This window comes from Littorina saxatilis, linkage group LG9 (assembly GCF_037325665.1).
Source record: "Littorina saxatilis isolate snail1 linkage group LG9, US_GU_Lsax_2.0, whole genome shotgun sequence".
Classification (NCBI taxonomy): Eukaryota; Metazoa; Mollusca; class Gastropoda; order Littorinimorpha; family Littorinidae; genus Littorina; species Littorina saxatilis.
In genome coordinates, this window is record NC_090253.1 from 34317042 (window position 1) to 34337506 (window position 20465).

General features: G+C 41.9%; 1 protein-coding gene and 1 long non-coding RNA gene across 4 annotated transcripts in view; both read right to left on the reverse strand.

Moving 5' to 3' along the window:
• Positions 1-4564: 4564 nt before the first annotated feature.
• Positions 4565-20465, reverse strand: part of LOC138977060 (protein HGH1 homolog) — a 68231-nt gene continuing 52330 nt past the window's right edge. For all 3 annotated transcript variants that reach the window (XM_070349975.1, XM_070349974.1, XM_070349973.1), the window contains exon 4: positions 4565-6219. In XM_070349975.1, coding sequence (XP_070206076.1) covers positions 5983-6219 — 237 coding nt within the window. In that variant the 3' untranslated portion in view covers positions 4565-5982. The remainder of the gene's footprint in view (positions 6220-20465) is intronic.
• Positions 17017-18834, reverse strand: LOC138977411 (uncharacterized). The gene is made up of 2 exons (XR_011459266.1): positions 17675-18834; positions 17017-17260 (listed from the first exon to the last, which is right to left on the reverse strand). It is a non-coding gene; the product is annotated as an uncharacterized lncRNA (long non-coding RNA).

Here is a 20465-nt window from a genome sequence, read left to right on the forward strand (position 1 = left end):
ATGGACGACGGGCGTGGTACTGGGCAGCATACAGGCGGTTGCGAACAGTCTGTGTGCTGACGTTGGTGTTGGTAGCAGCCCGTAATTGCCTTCTGATACGGTTTGCAGTGGAAGTTCGCACTGTCTGGGCCTGTCTTGTGATGAAACGATCTTCTCTTGCTGTGGTCTTCTTTCGTCTGCCTGGGCGAGGCCTGTCTTGAACTAGTCCAGTGGCCTGGAAGCGCTGTCGCAGTCTTGTGATGACGGAGGGGGACACCAGAAGCCTTCTGGCAATTCTCCCGTACGCCAACACCGTCTTGGAACCACCCTATGGCTCTTCCTCTGTCCAGCAGGCTTAACTTCTGTCGTCCGACCATCGTGATGTTGTGCCCTGGTCCGCCCAGGCCCTGGCTTTTATTGAGTAACCAGTGACCAGTGTTCACAGTCAAAGCATCAAGCTTCCACGTGCAGTGCATCATTTTGTCAGAAACACGCTATTGAAAAAATGGTGAGTCAGCATAAAACGGTAACATTTTCCAACTTTTCACCAATTTTCAACGCTCAGCCACTGACGCCCGAGTAGCACGTGCAGCACACCAAGCCTGTACAACAAAGGCAGGAGTCCACTCTGTGGGTGTGTGTAAGATCAGCGTTGTAGCTTGCAAAGTTTTGACAATAGCATCGATTTGCAAAAACACATGAAAATGAAGGGTGTTCCCTAACTTTTTGTGAGTAGTTTATAACGGTGCGCGCCGGTGCAGACGATTTTTTCTGTAACCAGTTGAGAGTGATGCAACCATATATCACGGTCTCCTTCCGACAGCAGTCTCAAAATTTCGACTTGTTTTGACCTTATAACGATGTCTTTATCATAACTGTGAAGAACAGAACGGAGATCACTGTCGAAGTCGGCCAATCTGCAATCATTTTCGTCTCGCGAACACTGATCTCAAATTTGGATCATGCTCGCGGAAAACATGGGAAATAACTCTGTATTCTTGTTTTGATAGATTCGCGCAATAATCTAGCATGCTGTCAGAGAGAAACTGGCGATAGCCGTTGAGCGATGATTATCAGAATGGATCCGGCGGTCTCGAGTTCGAGTCCTATATACTTGACAAGTCTTTTGTAAAACATTTTTTTCTAAATTTTTCAAGTTTTTCTTGTTTTTTTTTAACTCTATATATCCTTTTTTTCCATTTTGATTTATCCCAAAGATTTTGAGTTGTGTATTGAAAAACGAATATATTGCATGAGTGCCATTGAACAGCTTTTCCACAATCCCGTATTCTATTTTTAGTAAGGGATATCCCAAAGGAAAGGTCAAAGGGCATATGTATCATCGCGTGTCGACTGCTGGTAATCATGAGTAGTAAGGTGCTTCTATTATGATAGGCTTCTGCTCAGAGTGAATAATTAGCACGATCAAAGCGTGACCTAGATAACAGATCGAAAGCTAACCAGACGGTGTAAAAGTGTGCCAACAACCGACACAGCAAAGTGTTCCAAGTCATAAGTCTGTTTTCTAAACAAACCCATCGACAAGATTGTGAAGGACACTGTGACATGGACATGTATGAAGGGGAAGGCGCTAAGGGGGGGAGGTAAAGACGAGGAGCAAGCCATCAAAAACATAGCTGTTCAAGCCGGCTTTTCCTTAGATGTCATCTTTGACCAAGTATTTGCAGTCAGTGTCAACAGGCAAGCCTTTGCCACATGGTGACAAATCAGCACGTTGCGCAAGGGAGACGGTGTAAAATTAATTGTGCCAACAAAAAGCGTGTTAAGTCATGTGTGAGCCGTACAGATAGACTGACAAACAGACAGCCAGACAAACAAACAGACAGGAAAACAGATAAATAGACAGACAAACAAATAGTTATTCAGACAGTTATTCAGACAAACAGACAGACAAACCGGCAGATAGACGGACGGACAGACAGATAAACAGACAAGCAAACAGACGAGAGTCATACATACGGACAGACAGACAGACAGACGGACACAGACAAAAAGACGGAGAGTAGGACAGACAGACAAACGGACAAAGAGACAGACAAAAAAGACAGACATAGAACAGACAGATGGACAGACTATTGGAGAGACAGACACAGACAGACAGACAGACAGAGACTATGGAGAGACGGACACTCAGACAGACAGACAGATGGACAGACAAACAGAGACAGACAAAAAAAGACAGACACTCACAGACGGACAGACACAGACACACTGTTATTGGACAGACAAGACAGACACACACACAGACTATTGGAGAGACAGTCTGACAAAACAGATAGATAAACAGACAGAAAAACAGACAGACGAACACACCCAAAGACAGACAAACACGGAAACAAATAAATAGACAAACAGTTATTCAGACAGACAGAAAGACCGGCAGACAGACGGACGGACAGACAGACAAATAAACAGGCAAGCAAAAAGACGAGTCATACATACAGACAGACATACAGACAGATAGACATACAGACAAAAAGACACATGGACAGACAGACAAAAAGACGGAGAGAAGGACAGACAGACAGAGAGACAAACAAAGAGACAGACAGAAAAGACAAAGAACAGACATACGGACTGACAGACGGACAGAGAGACAAACAGATGGACAGACGGACAGACTGACAGATGGAAAAACAGACACAGACTATTGGAGAGACAGACGGATAGATAAGCAGACAGACAAACAAAAAGACAAACAAGACAGACAATCAAAAAGAAAGAAAGACAGACAGATACACTAACAGACAGACGGACAAGCAGACAGACAGACAGTCTGACAGACAGACAGAGCGACCGACAGTCTGACAAACAGTCAGACATGCAGACAGACAGCAAGACACAGACAAACAAAAAGACAAACGAAAAGACAGACTGAAAGACAGACGGACAGACAGGGAAACAACAAAAAGACAGACAAAAAACAAACAAATTAACAAGCGGACAGACAGACTGACAGACAGTAAGGCAGACAGACACAGACTTACAGTTAGACAAATACACAAACAAAAGACTAACAAGCGGACAGACAGACAGACAGTAGGATAGACAAACGGACAGACGGACAGACAGAAAGACATACAGACAAACAAGCTGACAGACAGTAGGACATACAGACCAATGGACAGACAGACAGACAGACAAACAAGACAGACAGATAGATGGATAAACAGAAAAATTCATATTTTATAGTCTCTCCCATTTACCATGCCTTACCTTTTTTCTGGCCCTGTACCTGTAATGTTACATAACTAAATTTTAAATCAGAATGCCTCGCGTTGTGTTGAAATCCATGTGCTTACATTACTCGCTGACCTTGGTATTCAGAGGAAACCCTGTGTGTTTTCTTAGTGTGCTAGATTGTAACCAGAATAATGTGGTGTGCGTTTCGGATGTTTGTTTTAACTACGTACTTTTTTAACAAGACATATTTACAGGACAACAGTTAAAGCTGTGGTCTATTTATGACTTTCCGGGGCAACGAGGTTGAAAAATAAGGATAAAATCATGTACAGAATTCTGTACAGCAAACGCTACCCGAAACCCCACCTATACGGCGTGTATGACCTTGAGAGCTTCAGTCAACGCTTGAATTTTGCAGTGGTAACATCTGGTTTGCTCTCTCAGAGCTGAGCATATTTGTCGAGAAGGATCGAGCAGAAAAAATAAACGACTTGGCAGGGATTCGAACTCAAGGCCTCGAAATGTCGGGGCCGATGTCTTAACCGCTAGGCCACTTCACCAGTGTTTTCAAAGATAAAATTTTTTATAATTTTATATCATTCTACGCTTGAATTACCATTCATGCGTTGCAAAAACGTAAAAATTGCTATTAAAATTTGCCTTTATTTGCAAACATGTTTCACGGAATCGCAGTACATGTTTACACCGTCATGCTACACGACATTCGCGCCATGCAAATAGCTGCGATATCTCTATTTACAACATGCAAGAAAAATGACAAGAACAGTAATTGAATCTCTCCAAAGCTCTGTCCAGTTGAAAACAGATATCTAAGAAATAGTTATACATGTATTCACTTCTGAACAATGGGCGGATAGAGATATAAATCATGCTGCTTCAAGAATAACATAACATGAGTTCATATCAATGTTTTTCCTTCTTTTTCTCAATTGGCGCAGTAGCCTAGTGGTTAGGACATGAGACACAAAGTCTCGAGGTCGAGAGTTCGAATCTTCGCCGGGGCGTTTATTTTTTCCCTTTGATCTCTCTTGAAGATAAAATATGATCAGTCTTGAGAGAGCAAACCGGATGTTATCCCTGCAAAATTCAAGCGTTGACTGAAGCTCTCAAGGTCAGACACGCCGTATAGGTGGGGTTTCGGGTAGCGTTTGCTGTACAGAATTCTGTACATGATTGTTTCCCTATTTTTCAACCTCGTAGCCCCGGAAAGTCATAAATAGACCACAGCTTTAAAGGTGAGGCAGAAGTTACAACATGCAACAAAAAAGCAAACTCATGCTATTGCATTCTGCCACCGACAAAAGCATGTTCATGCTTACACGTCTTGAACATACAAGGTTATTAACTATAATTCATTGCAAACAGTTACATGGTTTTATTTACACTACAACGAACATGAAAAACAATACACAAACTGAATCAAACAATCTTTAATTACATTCAAACAATCTTTAATTACATTATGCATGTCATATGCATTTAGAGCGCTTACTTCCCTTTGGTTTATTGAATCAAACAATGCATCAAACCATCCGAACAATCCCTAGCCTTAACTACCCAACTAAAACAAGTACCTGCCAAGGAAACTTAAACAATGAATGGGTGGTATGTAGTTACCTGAAATTTTGACTTAATAAAAGTACACTTTTCAAGAATTTGGACCCATCCACAACATCCTGCAGACACAAAAGTGCTAAAAGCTTGGCAAAGGGAAGTTTTGATATGAAATGTAGCAGTATTTATGAGGGGTTAATCAATATGCTAAAAAGAAAAATTAGTGCAATTGCAAAATGATATACCTAAACATACAAATCCTTGAACAAAACAGCTCCCCCACCCCAAAAAACAAATCAGAAGAAAACAATGTAAAACACAGCAAGTTGTAAGCCAGGTATATAGGTATATAAAATAAGGAAAACAAGGGGAACAACCACAACTCTTTTTTTACTGGCCAGTACTTTTCGTTACCACAAGGGAGGCAACTTGCTCAAGGTGTATGTGCAACTTTTTATACAAGAACCTACATATGATGAGCCGACAAACAGCGTAACCTCAAAACACAGCTATTCCCCTGTTGTAAACACAGCTATTCCCCTGTCGTTAGTCTGCATATCGAAGAAACAAGGCTACTTACAACTCGAAGAAACAAGGCTATTTACAACTCTTACTGAAGATATTTCAACGATGCTGTTGAAACTAAGTACCCTGAATAATCAACCTTTATTTTGAGGATGAAAGTCGCTTGTTCCTTTCAATGCTTGTTATTCTCTCAGGTGCCAGGAGACTGGTTCCAAATAACTCTCACTTACTCTATTACACATGTCGTATGTATTTAGAGAGCTTACTTCCCTTTGTTTATCAGACTATCAACCATTATGCCTTCGTATTTTGAGTAACGGTGCCTGCATACCAAAACAAAGCATGATAGTTTCGTATTTCAAGTCGATCCCTTCAGTAAACCTTATATTCATCAAGGGACATAACTAACCAGACTGTTCAATAATAGTTTATGGAACAGGTTTATCTAATTGAAATCAGAAGAATAACGATCTAGCGCATGGTCTGATTGAGACCCAATTGAGAGCCAAAGGATACTTCATCAGACTTGAGATCATAGCAGTCAATCATGTGTTGTCTGTAAACTCTTCAAACAAAGTTGACAGCATACTAACAAAAAATGTTTTTAAATCCATCAGTAAACAGTGTTTGCATGGACAAACATGATAACAATTCTTGGACCCTATTGTCTACCTCATCATAAAAAGTTTGCTTTCATCCCTATTTTGCTTCCCAATTCTTGTCATCTTGCAAAAAGGAACGCTCCAGATGTGGTGGTACTTGTACAGAGTGAAGATTTTCCATTCCCTCCTGAGGCTCATCACTAATTAAAATGTCTATGACCTTTAATATGGATTCCACGTTTTCTTCAGAGGTCTCCCATTTGTGCAACTCCCGCAAAATGACATAGGTATTCTTCTCTTTGATCTTTAGTCGGCCAGTCTTGGTGCTGCACAGCTGGAACATTTGATAACACAAACATATTTATCACCAGTCAGACAAAAATGGGGGTAAAATCTTAAAAAACAAAAACAAAACCAACAAACAGTTTCTTTCTTTATTTGGTGTTTAACGTCGTTTTCAACCGTTCAAGGTTATATCGCGACGGGGAAAGGGGGGGGATGGGATAGAGCCACTTGTTAATTGTTTCTTGTTCACAAAAGCACTAATCAAAAAATTGCTCCAGGGGCTTGCAACGTAGTACAATATATGACCTTACTGGGAGAATGCAAGTTTCCAGTACAAAGGACTTAACATTTCTTACTAAAATCTTTACAAACATTGACTATATTCTATGCAAGAAACACTTAACAAGGGTAAAAGGAGAAACAGAATCCCTTAGTCGAACACAGTTTGTGGCTGCAAGTGGCTGAAGAAGTTAAACACGTCACGGCCAATCCGGCCTCTCCCATAATGCAACAGAAAAAGGGGCGGGGCTTAGCAAAAATAGCACAACGCGTGGCACGCGATGTAAACACGAACAGGCCAAAGTGCACTGGGGACGCGGGGGCATCAGGGCGCTCTAATAAATCAGCTTCAATGTTTTTGTCAATAAAAAAAGCACAAGATAGTGTCCACAAGCTCTTTGTTTGGATTTCCTTCTCCCAAAAATGTTTTAACCTTTTGAACTTGGGCGTAAATAAGATCAATTTCCTCTCTCTCACCGCTAAACTGAATTTTACCATCTGGCTTTCTGTCTGTGCGAGCAGCATTTCTTCTTTTAACAGCTTCTTCAGAGTTTTTCACATATTTTCGTTTCTGAACATTTGTGATATCTTGCATATTGATTGCGTATTTTGTTTATATTTACAATACAATTGAACTTTCACACAGAGAACCTTTGTGTCAAAGAAATCAGTCACACAGAGAGAAACAGAATAACAATGTCAAGGCTGTAGATGTCAGGCTAGTCAAACGGACAAAATGAAACTTAGTCTTGGTTGCTGTAACTCAGTCACCGCTATGATGGTACTTTCGCTGATATTGCAGAAAAACAACACAGAATCAGCCAAAACCGCAAACAATAAACAAGTTTAGTACGTTACAACGTCAATGAACAGAATTCTCGAGTCAATTTTTGCATCAGACTCTGACTAAGTGAGTGGGGCAAGCGTCAAACACCACTGAAATGAGGAGGGAAATCTTGGCGCATTTTTTTGGCGGAATACTTGAACAAACCAATCATTTTCAAACTGACCAAGGACAAAAACAGGCTTGTGAACCGAATGGTGAGGGGGGAGGGTACCTCGAAATGTGTGGGTGATGATTTCACAGCACCAGTCCATTGCTGCAGTCTTAGTATAGTAGCTCCACCGACCACTGTCCCCTCCGCCCTCCCCCCTCCCGTTCGTTCCCCCTTTCAACCCCCTACCACCTTGGAATAAACTGCAGAAGACCATTTGCATATCCTGGATTCTTCCATTTGTGTTGCCAGGGGCGACCCAAGATCCGAGTCCCTTTGTTTCCCATGTCCACTTAGAACAAACCGAGTTTAGATTACCCCTTTCTGTTTTGAAAGTAAACTTGCCCATCCTGTGAGGCACTTTCAGGGACAGTAATTATAGTTAGCGGGACCATGTAGACAAAGTCAACGGTGATAATCTGCGTTGTGTATACGCATACTTTGGAATACGGTCTGTTATTCCACCCAGCGAGAGCCTCTAACACAATCAGTGTTGTCGACAGATGAAGGCGGGAAATTCTGAGTGTTTCACATTCCAACATCCGATGGTGATAGTAACTTAGTAAGGGCCAGGCTGCGGTCTGTAAGCTGTATTGCACTGACATCTCTTTCTGTCTGTGGAAATAAATGGCGAAATTTGATTTAACACTTCTCAACATTAACAGTGACCAAGAAAACGCAATAAGGAGACACTTTACTGAGAATCAGTGGCCATTTGAAAATCGAAGGTGTGTAATAAAAGATTCGACTTGTGTACCAAGAGGTGCTGGGCCATTATCTGTCTCTCGTGTGTGTAGCAACGGTGCAGACGTGTGTATCTGATCCTGGAGGCGATGGTCAGTGAAACCGGAGACACGGGTCCTAGTGGCTCTCCTCTGGGGTAGGCCAGTGTGCCTTTTGTTTTTGCAGCCCTTGTGTGACAAATCATCGCCAGGTGGCTAGTCACGGGCCAATTGCCACACCGCAGGAATTCCGGCGTTAGAAAAGTACTCTACAAGAAGTATTGGTCCATGCTAGACCGACGCGGTGCTTGGAATTGTGCATTGTACTTGGCGAAAAAGACGTCTTCCTTACATCAAGACAATCCAACACGGGTAAACATTAACCGAGAAATGATGCCCGACTGTGTGCTCAAATTAGTGAGAGAGCTTTATCCCAACCCCACAGGAATACCCTATCAAGGCCACAACTGGTGGTAAAGGTTAGTTGCATTTCTTTCTTCATATCCGATGTAACAAATACACATGCACCTGAGACAGCATGTTCTGGAACCAAATTGCCGCATGCCACGTGTTTTGCTATTTTTGGAACGCATGGTGTAAATCTGTGACGTCGGAGAGTGTTGACTCCGCCCTTTTCTTTGAACAAGATCCCCATTGAAATGTTTGTTTGCAAATATCTTCTTTATTATGGAGAATTAACCTTATCTAAGCGGTAGGGCGGTAAATGTGTGAAAACTAGCTGTGTGAACAAAAAATCTGACACCGTAACTCATGCTTAACCGAGATATCAAAAAAAATGTAGGAGCAGTATTTGTCCGTTGCCTGCAAGAGGTTTGAAATGATTTGCCAACGCAGAAGGTCAGGCTCCTTATATACTCCTGCCGGGCCTTTAAGAAGAAGAACAAACTCATATGGCTCTCCTTCGTCATATGTAACACGAATCAGAACCTTCTTCTTCTGCGTTCGTGGGCTAAAACTCCCACGTACTCGTGTTTTTGCACGAGTGGATTTTTACGTGTATGACCGTTTTTACCCCGCCATTTAGGCAGCCATACGCCGCTTTCGGAGGAAGCATGCCGGGTATTTTCAGGTTTCTATAACCCACAGGACTCTGACATGGATTACAGGATCTTGTCCATGTGCACTTGGTCTTGTGCTTGCGTGTACACACGAAGGAGGATAAGTCACTAGCAAGTCTGCACATAAATCTCCAACTTGACCCACTAGGCGTGGCCGGGATTCGAACCCACGACCTTCCGCTTTGGAGGCCGGCGTCTTACCACCAAGCCATTGCGCCCATTGAATCAGAACCAATTATCAGACATAACACACAATTATGTACACACAGAGAAATTAACTCCCTACACTATGCTCCTGCTTCAACATTATCAACAAATTATTATTGTTGATTATTTTATCTGAAACTAAAATTAGACAAGGATTCATCAGTCTAGGTCCATGTCTGGATGTCATAAAACCAAGTGTGTGGAGTTTACAAACTCTGACTCTACAAACTTTGAAAACAAGAAAACAAAGGGGGTGGGGGTGGTGGGGTGGGGGGGTGGAAGAAGGGGGGGAATTTTGCCTTCTTATATCTGAGGTTTTTCTTATCTTCTTTGAGGATGTGCCTGCGAATTAATATGTGTATTTTCATGTGTTTTCGAGAGAGAGACTGGGAGCGTGAAAGAGTGACGAAGAAAGAGAGAGACTGAGAGCGAGGGACAGGTGAAGGGAGGGAAAGAGAGATGATTCTTTCTTTCTTTATTTGGTGTTTAACGTCGTTTTCAACCGTTCAAGGTTATATCGCGATATAAGGTTATATCGCGACGGGGAAAGGGGGGAGATGGGATAGAGCCACTTGTTAATTGTTTCTTGTTCACAAAAGCACTAATAAAAAAATTGCTCCAGGGGCTTGGAACGTAGTACAATATATGACCTTACTGGGAGAATGCAAGTTTTCAGTACAAAGGACTTAACATTTCTTACATACTGCTTGACTAAAATCTTTACAAACATTGACTATATTCTATACAAGAAACACTTAACAAGGGTAAAAGGAGTAAATTCTTCCCCCTAACCCGCGGGGGGTAAGAGAGATGATGATGGATCTTTTTTTAACAAGGATAGAGGTTTAAGCCTACGCCTTACAATGTGTCCTTACATTTAAGACAACATTAGAATAAATGATAACAAGTAGAACGAACAAACAAACAAACAAACAAATAAACCAATAAGCAAACAACTTTTAACAAAATTAGCAAACAAACAACTATAAAATTAGCCTGCAAGCAAGCAAAACCTACAAAATGTTCATAAAAGCCAATACACATAAGGAACAGAGAGGTACGTAGTTATTTTTAGGTGAGAGATTAAGTTTATGTGTGTCTTGGATACCATAGATGAACAGTTTTAGATTATATTTTTCAGGAATACACAAAACGTTTACATAACTAATGCAAGACTGACAAGCTTTGAGATGTAAATCTGAAAGCATGTTTTATAACACTTTGTTTTATCAAACTGTTGCATGCTTGAGATTATTTGTTTAACTCCTTGCAGTTCATTCCCTTGAATTTCGTTCATATTTGAATGATGGATTTACAGGCAATTTTCATTCACTTAGAGATATCAAAACATCTTTTTGACAAGAGATCTCCGCGGAACACAGTCCAACAGCAAATAACGTCATTACCTTGCTATTTTGTAATACAGTAAAACCTGAGTCTAGCGGACCCTTGTTGTAACGGCCACCTGCTACATACGGACAGTTTATCATGGAACGAACACGATTTCAACAATAACTAACCTTTAACGGACGGACACCTGCCACTTACGGACGCGGACACGATTTTTCGGACCGTAGGAAGTGTAAACACTGTCACAAATGGACAATACGTACATGAAAACGCAACTTCGAAAAGACGAAAACAATAGGCTACATCAGTAGCATGGGGCAAGCTAGGAAAAGATAACTCTCGCTGCAAACCACGCCCACTCAAAAATCCGGTCGGCGATTTGGCTCCGGACCCCAGGGTCAGGTTACGGCAAAGTACGTCGTTTTGAGTGGTTGGTTGTGGACGATACTGACCAGTACCACTAGCAGATACATAGGGCTAGAGGTGCATCGACGTTTTTTTCGCCAGGTCGCGAGAATTCTATAAAATAAATGCAAGCGAACTTTTGTCATTTTTTTCTTTTTGCGATAGGGCGAGTGCACCACCGAAATTAGTTGATGAGAACGTAGTCGGGTGTTTCATCTTTCATTAGCAACTGAAAAAATAAGGGGAAAGTTCCGTAAAGGTTCCCATTTCAACGGAGGAAACGACCTACCCCCCTCTTCGACAAGTAGTTACGGAGAATGCCGAAGGCTTCCGAGCGAGAGTCACGTGACCCGAAGGTATAATTTTGGCGGCTGTCTGCTATTTTGTTGTTCCGACAATGTGGCACATCTGCGCTTTTCCGTCGCTTCACACAGCAATTCTGCGTATGGATACTTTTTTCAGAAAGATGAAAGTCTAAATCGCCGAAACTGTTCTTTGGTAAGTACGGAATCCAACAAAAGAAATGGCTGACGACGATTCGAATGCATTGGCGAAACCGAAAGTGAGAAGATGCCATCGTGGCGGAAGACAGCGAGTCGGATAGCGTGTTCAAATGATTAGGCTGATTCGTTCGCGCTGATATTTCTCAAACTGGCAAACGAAAGAAACTGTGCGGATGGAAGTTTAGTTTGAATTGAAAGTGAAGCATGTTGACCAGTTGTGGTGGTGGTGGGGGTGATGGTGGTGATGGGATGGGGGGGGGGGGGGGGGGGGACAGTGTTGACTTTGACACGAACAGAGTACACAGTCAAATTGGGAAACAGGTACGATATTGGATCAAGTTACAACTGTTTCTGTATGCCCTTCAAAGGATTTTTTGGGTATGGTAATTTTATCACTTTGATATTTCATATCATTAAAATTACCCATTGTGTTGTATTGTAATTATTACAAATACAAATTACAACAGTCAATTTCTTCTGTTTGGTCATAACTATATATGCATGAGTTTAAAGAGGAAAAAAAGTAAGACAAGAAGGGCAAAGCCCATACGACTCACATGCTTGACCTTGACCTTTACATGACCTTCAGCTAAACCTAGCAATGACATCATACACTAAGAACTGCTTTACACATTTTTCCTACCAAAATACATGTGACCAAGGTCAAGGTCATCCAAGGTCATGCAACACAAAGCTGTTAATTCAAGACATAGGAAGTACAATGGTGCTTATTGGCTCTTTCTACCATGAGATATGGTCACTTTTAGTGGTTCACTACCTTATTTTGGTCACATTTCATAAGGGTCAAAGTGACCTTGACCTTGATCATATGTGACCAAATGTGTCTCATGATGAAAGCATAACATGTGCCCCACATAATTTTTAAGTTTGAAACAGTTATCTTCCATAGTTCAGGGTCAAGGTCACTTCAAAATATGTATACAATCCAACTTTGAAGAGCTCCTGTGACCTTGACCTTGAAGCAAGGTAAACCAAACTGGTATCAAAAGATGGGGCTTACTTTGCCCTATATATCATATATAGGTGAGGTATTAGATCTCAAAAACTTCAGAGAAAATGTGAAAAATGTGAAAAATAGCTGTTTTTTAGACAACATTTATGGCCCCTGCGACCTTGACCTTGAAGCAAGGTCAAGATGCTATGTATGTTTTTTGGGGCCTTGTCATCATACACCATCTTGCCAAATTTGGTACTGATAGACTGAATAGTGTCCAAGAAATATCCAACGTTAAAGTTTTCCGGCCGGCCGGCCGGACGGGGGGGGACGGACGGACGGACGACTCGGGTGAGTACATAGACTCACTTTTGCTTCGCATGTGAGTAAAAAAACCACTGGTTTGTGTGTGTGTGTGTGTATGTGGGGGGGGGGGGGTGGGTGTAAGGCAGCAGCAGCTTGAGTGCATGAGGTAAGTAGTAAAAGGGATAACAAGTCGCGTAAGGCGAAAATACAACATTTAGTCAAGTAGCTGTCGAACTCACAGAATGAAACTGAACGCAATGCAACGCAGCAAGACCGTATACTCGTAGCATCGTCAGTCCACCGCTCACGGCATAGGCAGTGAAATTGACAAGAAGAGCGGGGTAGTAGTTGCGCTGGGAAGGATAGCACGCTTTTCTGTACCTCTCTTCGTTTTAACTTTCTGAGCGTGTTTTTAATCCAAACATATCATATATATCTATATGTTTTTGGAATCAGGAACCGACAAGGAATAAGATGAAAGTGTTTTTAAATTGATTTGGAAAATTTAATTTTGATAATAATTTTTATATATTTAATTTTCAGAGCTTGTTGTTAATCCAAATATAACATATTTATATGTTTTTGGAATCAGCAAATGATGGAGAATAAGATAAACGTAAATTTGGATCGTTTTATAAAATTTTTTTTTTTTTACAATTTTCAGATTTTTAATGACCAAAGTCATTAATTAATTTTTAAGCCACCACGCTGAAATGCAATACCGAAGTCCGGGCTTCGTCGAACATTACTTGACCAAAATTTCAACCAATTTGGTTGAAAAATGAGGGCGTGACAGTGCCGCCTCAACTTTCACGAAAAGCCGGATATGACGTCATCAAAGACATTTATCAAAAAAATGAAAAAAACGTCTGAGGATATCATACCCAGGAACTCTCATGTCAAATTTCATAAAGATCGGTCCAGTAGTTTGGTCTGAATCGCTCTACACGCACGCACACACACACACACACACATACACCACGACCCTCGTCTCGATTCCCCCCTCGATGTTAAAACATTTAGTCATAACTTGACTAAATGTAAAAACCAACACAATTACAAAGACAGTATTGTAGTTGAAAAAGTACTGAGTGGATACAACAACAAATAACTGATCATAAATATATTTACATGTTATATCAAAATCAATATTTTAATTTTATCATGAATGGACCAGTCATTTTGGTCATGCAGCTTTTATTTCAGTTCAGCATGTTCAAAATTATGCAGCAGTAGGGAGGTTGACATTGTTAGAAATTACCTTCGAGACAGTTTTTTTGTTTACCTAAGAATTTTTGGAACAAAGATCGAAATGCATCAGACTCGGTATGTGCCTAATTTATTGGAAGATTAACCAGATCTTATTTTTCCATATTTGTAAGATAATCCTGATTCAGATGTGGAACAACCATCAACAAATAAGAAAAAAATTAGCAGCAATGTCTGGACATAAGACTAAGAGCCAGAAACAATAACTTTTGAAGGTTCACTCAGTACATCAAAATTCAGAATTTCAGGCAGATAAAAAGGTCCTGTTACACTTTTCTGTGTGACTTCCTACCCCGCAACCTGTTCTGTTGTATAGTATTTATGACAAGAAAGCCCTTTAAATCAATTACAACAGGTTTTAGCTGAAATTGTGTGCAGGACAGGTTGTAAAGGGCGCCGGTCACTTTTTCAGCAGAATTTTTCAGCAGCCCTAAAATTAAAAAAAAATCAGAAAAAAATCAAATATGTACCGATCTTCAAAATTTAAACTGCTTTACAATTCTGATGGGTTGGAGAATGTAGTTACATATAAAAAGTTCGAAAAAATTCCAAAGAAAAATATGGTTGCCCCATGCTAACATCTTGCTCCTCGAACTATCGAGAGACGAAAAAAAAAAAAATCTCGCGCACGATAGAATCCGCGGCGACTTCCTTAGGAGTCGGGAAGACGCAAATCCTGTGTATCGTCAAGGATAATGACCCAAAACGCGACTTACGACCGAGCTTTTTGGGATGATTTACGACTTTTGCGCATATTTCGAGCAGACGAAAACACAACATGGCGGCTCTCGCTCCTCCAACTATCGCGAGAAGAAATAACAAGAAGGGCAAAGCCCAAACGACTTACATGCTTGACCTTGACCTTTACATGACCTTCAGGGTCAAGGTCAAATAAATAAACCTAGCAATGACATCATACACTAAGAACTGCTTTACACATTTTTCCTACCAAAATACATGTGACCTTGACCCAAGGTCAAGGTCATCCAAGGTCATGCAACACAAAGCTGTTAATTCAAGACATAGGAAGTACGATGGTGCTTATTGGCTCTTTCTACCATGAGATATGGTCACTTTTAGTGGTTCACTACCTTATTTTGGTCACATTTCATAAGGGTCAAAGTGACCTTGACCTTGATCATATGTGACCAAATGTGTCTCATGATGAAAGCATAACATGGGGGTGGGGTGGGGATTTAGACAAATGCCAACAAAAATGTCAATGACAATAGTATAGAACATGCGTGTTTTCATACTGATGATATAAACTATAGGATAGCATAGAGGCATAATTTATTTGTTGACCAGCTATGCTGCAGCAGGTCACTCAGAATTGTAGTAACTGTGTAGAAACTGTGTATCAACATGTTGGAAAGCAGGCGTTAGATGGACGCTACAGGAAGCAACTGAAGCTAACAGTCTGAGCGGATATATCCGTACCTGGTCAGATAGAGCCATATGAGTGGGTACGGATATATCCGCACCTGGGAGACAATGAGTTAAAAAAAAGGTCCCAAATTAGTGAAAACTGATTGAATTTCAGTATACCTTAGGTTTGTTACAATTAGATACAAATTGTGGATTTTTTCTTCTTTCTGAATGTGTAATGAATAAAAAATAGGCACGGGAAATCTATTTTTAGTTTTTTTTACATAACACAGCAACCCAATAAACATGCCAGAACTGGGCCACTGCTGGCGTTTTGATGGCAATGCCAGTTGCCAGAACTACTGCCATCAAAGGCCCACCTATGGCCCAATGCTGGCATATTACCCGTATGCACATTGGCAAATTGATGGGCCATCACTGGCAAGCCAGCACTTTGCCAGCAAAAACCCATCATTTATTTGCTGGCTTTTTGATGGCTTGCCATCATTTTTCCAGCAATTTGCCAGCAATTTGCCAGCAAAAACCCATCATTTATTTGATGGCTTTTTGATGGCTTGCCATCATTTTGCCATCATTTTGCCAGAATTTTGCCAGCAAAAACCCATCATTTATTTGATGGCTTTTTGATGGCTTGCCATCATTTTGCCATCATTTTGCCAGAATTTTGCCAGCAAAAACCCATCATTTATTTGATGGCTTATTGATGGCTTGCCATCAAAAACCCAGCATTTTGCCAGCATTTCGCCAGCATTTTGCCAGCATTTTGCAGGTTTTTAGTTCCATATAAAAAAAAAATTCCATATATTTTCTGTTAATGGCCCTTTACCTGCTGAAATTACCGGGCCAGTTGTGGCCCGGCAAAATGCCATATTTCTGTCTTTACCATTGCCAGCAAAATGCCAATAAGTTGCAGGAAATATACCAATACCACTGATTCGGATAGAATGACGGCTCTATTCATGTACTCGATCTGCACAGTCTTGTTAGCCCATAGATGGTTGTTAGAAGTCTATAAATATGCTTTGTTTTGTCATTTTTTACTGTGAATGTAATAACAATAACAAAACACAGCACATCAATGGACTTTTCAACCCATGCTGGCGGCAAGACGTGCGCAAATAAAGCAAAGGGCAATGCTGTCAAGCTGTACATTAGCAATATGCATATGCGTAATTATAAAATTCATCAGTAAAATGCAATTGAAATGCTAATCACATTTGTCGTGTAACTTATCTGGCAAGTAAAGGCAGTGGTTTTGACAGAATATCGTCATCAACGCAGTTATAGCGGGCACAACAACAATACAGTAATATATATTAAAAACAAAACAAATGTAAAGCTTCCAAACAGCAACGACTCATTACCGAAACATTACAGAAACGTACGCTTTGTTTTCAGTTGCTCACTGTTTTATTTTATTTGTACAGCGTTCTAAATTTCACACTCGAGACATGATGACCAAAGGCAGGAATGTTTCTTGTTCACTTCCCAGTAAACCTCCGTAGGATTGTCTTGATTCTGTCATTTCTCTGTTCGCATCCGCAACGTTGAGATAACGCTTCTTTTCTTTGTCCTGACGTCGTAGCCTACGGTAAGCCATTGAAACTCTCAAGTCCTCCTGCCGTTCACCTCTTGAAACATGAAAGCAAACGAGTTTTGTTGGTTTTAATTCATTATTCCATATCACACACACACACACACACACACACACACACACACACACACACACACACACACACACACACACACACACACACACACAACCAAACAACCAAACAAACGCAAGCATACACGCAGGCATGCAAGCAAACAGCACACGCACGCACGCACGCGCGCGCGCTCACACACACACACGCGCACACACACACGCGCACACACACACACACACACACACACACACACACACACACACACACACACACACATACACACACAGAGGCATTCTCACAGAGAGGACGACTTCTTGTAATCTATCATATTTTCTGAACTGACTAAAATGCCAAGCAGAAGTAAGGGGTCAACAGGAATATGTATTTTGATCTAACCTGCGAAGCTTACGTTGTCTCGGACAGCTCTCTTGCGTTTCTCTCAGGAACTGAGACCCAGGCGAGCTGCATCTTATCCAGTTGGGCAGTCAGACACTTGCACAAATCTTTGTCCTGGAGTGAATAGACACATACTCAATGTCAACATTCACAAGATGCAATTTGTTTGGTTACAAGTAAGCTTATGGTAATGCCTATGGTGCTTTTCTTTTGACAGAGACAAAACAAACTCAATCACACAAAGAAAGGAAAAAGGCACACACACACACACACACACACACACACACACACACACACACACACACAACCGCGCGCGCGGGCGCACACACACACACACACACACACAACCGCGCGCGCGGGCGCACACACACACACACACACACACACACACACACACACACACACACACACACGCGCGTGCGCGCGCAGATTCTTTCTTACAGAGAGGACGACTTCTTAAAGTCTATTATATTTTGCGAACTGACTCAAACGTCCAGCAGAAGAAAGTTGAAAAAAAGACCGACAACGGAGGAAAAGAACAAGAAGATACTAGATCTAACGCCGTTGCGACGACCTGCTCACACAACTGTTTGTGAAACTCACCACGCTTGCTTCTAGCCGGAGGAGATCGGACGCGTACTGAAATCGAAGAAGGTGCTTTGGAAATTCCTTGAAGTTGAATGCAAAACAAATAACCGGACATCTGCAGAACCACCGCGGGCCGGATTTAGTTGACAATGCGTCATCATCACGAGTGACGTCAAGATATTTCGACATTTGTTTGTACATTACGTCACTCCAAGTGAGAAAGTCATACCGCTGTGCTGTCGCAGATCTTCTTGCCAGCAATTATCCAGCATTGGCCCACTGCTGGCGTGCCAGCAAAAACCCACCTATAATTGCCAGCAAATCGCCACCTATGGCCCAATGCTGGCAAACAAGCACTGGGCCACCAATGGCGTGCCAACAGTGGGCCAATTAAGGCATTTTACTGGCCGACAATATTACTGGAATGCCAGAGATGGGCCAGTGATGGCAAGCCATAACTGGGCCTTTGTTGGCAAACCATAATTGGCCCAGTGTTGGTTTTTTTATGGCCAGCTTTACCAAACTTGCCAGCAAAAAGCCAGCAGTGGCCCAGTTCTGGCATGTTTATTGGGAATATGTGACCAGAACTACATTCTTGATGAGCTTTTGAAAAACCTCATGTAATGAAATGGAGAAAACAAGCGAAATGGCAAGAACTGTTGAGAGTTAAGCGTAGCAACCATAACCAGGCATGAGACCAGCAAATGTTCAAAAAGTAGGAAACTAAGCCGGGGTCCAGGGGCAACGCCCCGGTGGGGGGTTCAGGGGGGCGAAGCCCCCCTGACGGAAAATGATTTTTAGAATTATAAAGGCCATTTTGGGGCCTCTCCTGATAGCAAAAAAATAGATCATGCCTTTTTAAAAAGCTATAAAAACCACAAGAATAATATGTTTTAGCATTTTAAACAAAACATTTTGCTTCACATCCATAGGTGCCTGTAATCACATGATAATGACAATGTAGAAAACAAGAGGCGAAGCCTTCAAGGCTCACGTAAGAAATCGACAAACAGTAACACAAACTCAATCACTCCGTCACACATACACACACACACAGTAAGCATAGGTGACACTGTGCAAGAAAGCGAGACACTATAGATCTAGATCTGTCTGTCTGCATGTAGCCTGTAACTTACAGGGACACGACTGCCAACTAGTCTCGGCTCGCTCAAAATGACAATGACCGAGACTTTCAGTAATTCCTTCGCGTGACGTCTAACCCTCTTACGCCATAATGTGACGTCTTCAAATGTTAAAGTTTCTACCACAGACATACACACGCACAGACAGACAAAGTTACGATCGCATAGGCTACACTTACGTGAGCCAAAAAGCAATCAAGATAACTCATCAAAGCTGCTACAATGTCTGAACAGAGTGCCCCCCCCCCCCCCCAAAAAAAAGGTTCTAATCTATAAATCGGTTGTTTTGCCTTGAGTTTTATTCAGGCCTACCAGCAACTGCGGGTCATCGGCTCAGCGCAGACAGGATGGAGAGAAAGAGAGAGAGAGAGAGAGAGAGAGAGAGAGAGAGAGAGAGAGAGAGAGAGAGAGAGAGAGAGAGACGTGCTTCCAAGAGCCCTCTGTGCTTCTTGCTTTCAATGTGACGAACCAACACCTTTTTTCCACCAAGTCCGTATTTCACCACGCAGTGGCCGTTGTCGCACCACGTGCACACGGCCTGACCGGGAATGGATATTTTGGCGATACTGTCGCCAATGAGCTGGCGCCTTTCTTTCTTGTTGATAGTGACAGTCACTTCTTCTGACAGCCAGTTGGCTTTCCACTTGTTTTTCACACTTTGGTCGTCGATCGTAAGAGCTTCCACAGCCGACAAAACAATATGGAATCCAGACGCCATGATGCTACGGTGTTTGGAGATCGGGAGCCAATCAAAACAACCATCGGTGAATAATTAAGCCTCGGCAATAATCGTCGGAGATCAACAGCCAATCAAACGCGACCCATGATACTGCTATGGGTTCACGCGAGTGCTGGGGTGCGAATGCACTGACTTCAGTCGCAGCTTCAGCTGAACGGTTTATACCACCACCTATGGGTTCACGCGAGTGCTGGGGTGCGAATGCACTGACTTCAGACGCAGACAGCTTCAGCTGAACGGTTCATACCAACTCCCCCCCCTCCCCCCTTTTTTCTCAACGAATTTGCATCGATCTCAAGAATGGTCTGTGAGCTAAGGAAAA